The 1,051-nt window shown below is 36.9% G+C and overlaps 1 protein-coding gene across 1 annotated transcript in view; it reads left to right on the top strand.

The window, feature by feature from the left end:
• Positions 1 to 1,051, top strand: part of LOC119588597 (ATP-dependent RNA helicase A protein-like) — a 19,877-nt gene that overhangs the window by 11,679 nt on the left and 7,147 nt on the right. The window contains exons 10-11 of the mRNA XM_037937240.1: positions 67 to 396; positions 627 to 824. Of these exons, the coding sequence (XP_037793168.1) occupies positions 67 to 396; positions 627 to 824 (528 nt within the window). The remainder of the gene's footprint in view (positions 1 to 66; positions 397 to 626; positions 825 to 1,051) is intronic.

Genomic DNA, 1,051 nt, shown 5'->3' with positions numbered 1-1,051 from the left:
GGACAGAGCAAGACTACAGACAAAGTGTATCCCACATATACTGTAAACTACCATTATTTTTTGCAGGTTTGCCAGTTCATTCTTGATGACTACATTCAGTCTGGCTCAGGAGCTTACTGCAATATTGTGGTGACACAACCACGGCGTATATCTGCAGTTTCGGTTGCTGACCGCATTGCAACTGAACGTGGTGAAGAGCTAGGCCAAAGCATTGGATACTCTGTTCGTTTTGAGTCCGTGCTACCCAGGCCTTATGGAGGGGTGTTGTTCTGCACAGTAGGAGTGTTATTGAGGAAACTGGAAGGAGGACTTAGGGGTGTGTCCCATGTCATTGTGGATGAAATTCATGAGCGAGACATCAATACCGACTTTATTTTGATTGTACTTCGTGACATGGTAAGGCTGCAGACTTTGTGCATGCTTTTGAGGTATTTCTATGATTTTTAAAGAGCAGTCAGTCCTTTTTTTCCAATTATACATATTTTTTTCTTCTGTTACATATTTGAAGGAAATTATATTGAATTTGAATGGTCAAGATCTTTCCAAAACATTACAAGATCTTGAATATCAGATGATAAAGTAAATGGCTGTACACTTGGTAATCTTGTACTGTTCTTGTTTTCTAGGTGCGGGCTTTTCCAGATGTCCGCATCATCCTCATGTCTGCCACCATAGACATTAGCCTTTTCACAAATTATTTTGTGAATCCAGTAGTAATTGAGGTTCCTGGTCGAGCCTTCCCTGTTCAGGAGTACTTTTTAGAGGACTGCATTGAGATGACTAGGTTTATGCCAATACCAGATTCAAGGAAAAAAAATAAAAAGGTGGGTTTCTATTAAGATTTTTATTACATTCTCTACACTTCAATTATCTTCTTTTAGAGTGTATTCCTTTTTCATAATAAACAGATTTGACATTATATAATTTTATCAGTTAGTTATTATGAGTATTTTTTCAGAATTCCTATTTATCCTCTTAAATTTTTTTGCACTTACTAATTTATTTTTCTCTTATTGATTTAATTTGTGCTAGACGTTACCCCTTGGATCTG

This window comes from Penaeus monodon, chromosome 24, assembly GCF_015228065.2.
Source record: "Penaeus monodon isolate SGIC_2016 chromosome 24, NSTDA_Pmon_1, whole genome shotgun sequence".
NCBI classification, from domain to species: domain Eukaryota; kingdom Metazoa; phylum Arthropoda; class Malacostraca; order Decapoda; family Penaeidae; genus Penaeus; species Penaeus monodon.
Note: the sequence above shows the minus strand (reverse complement) of the source record. Positions and strands in the feature narration are given on the sequence as shown.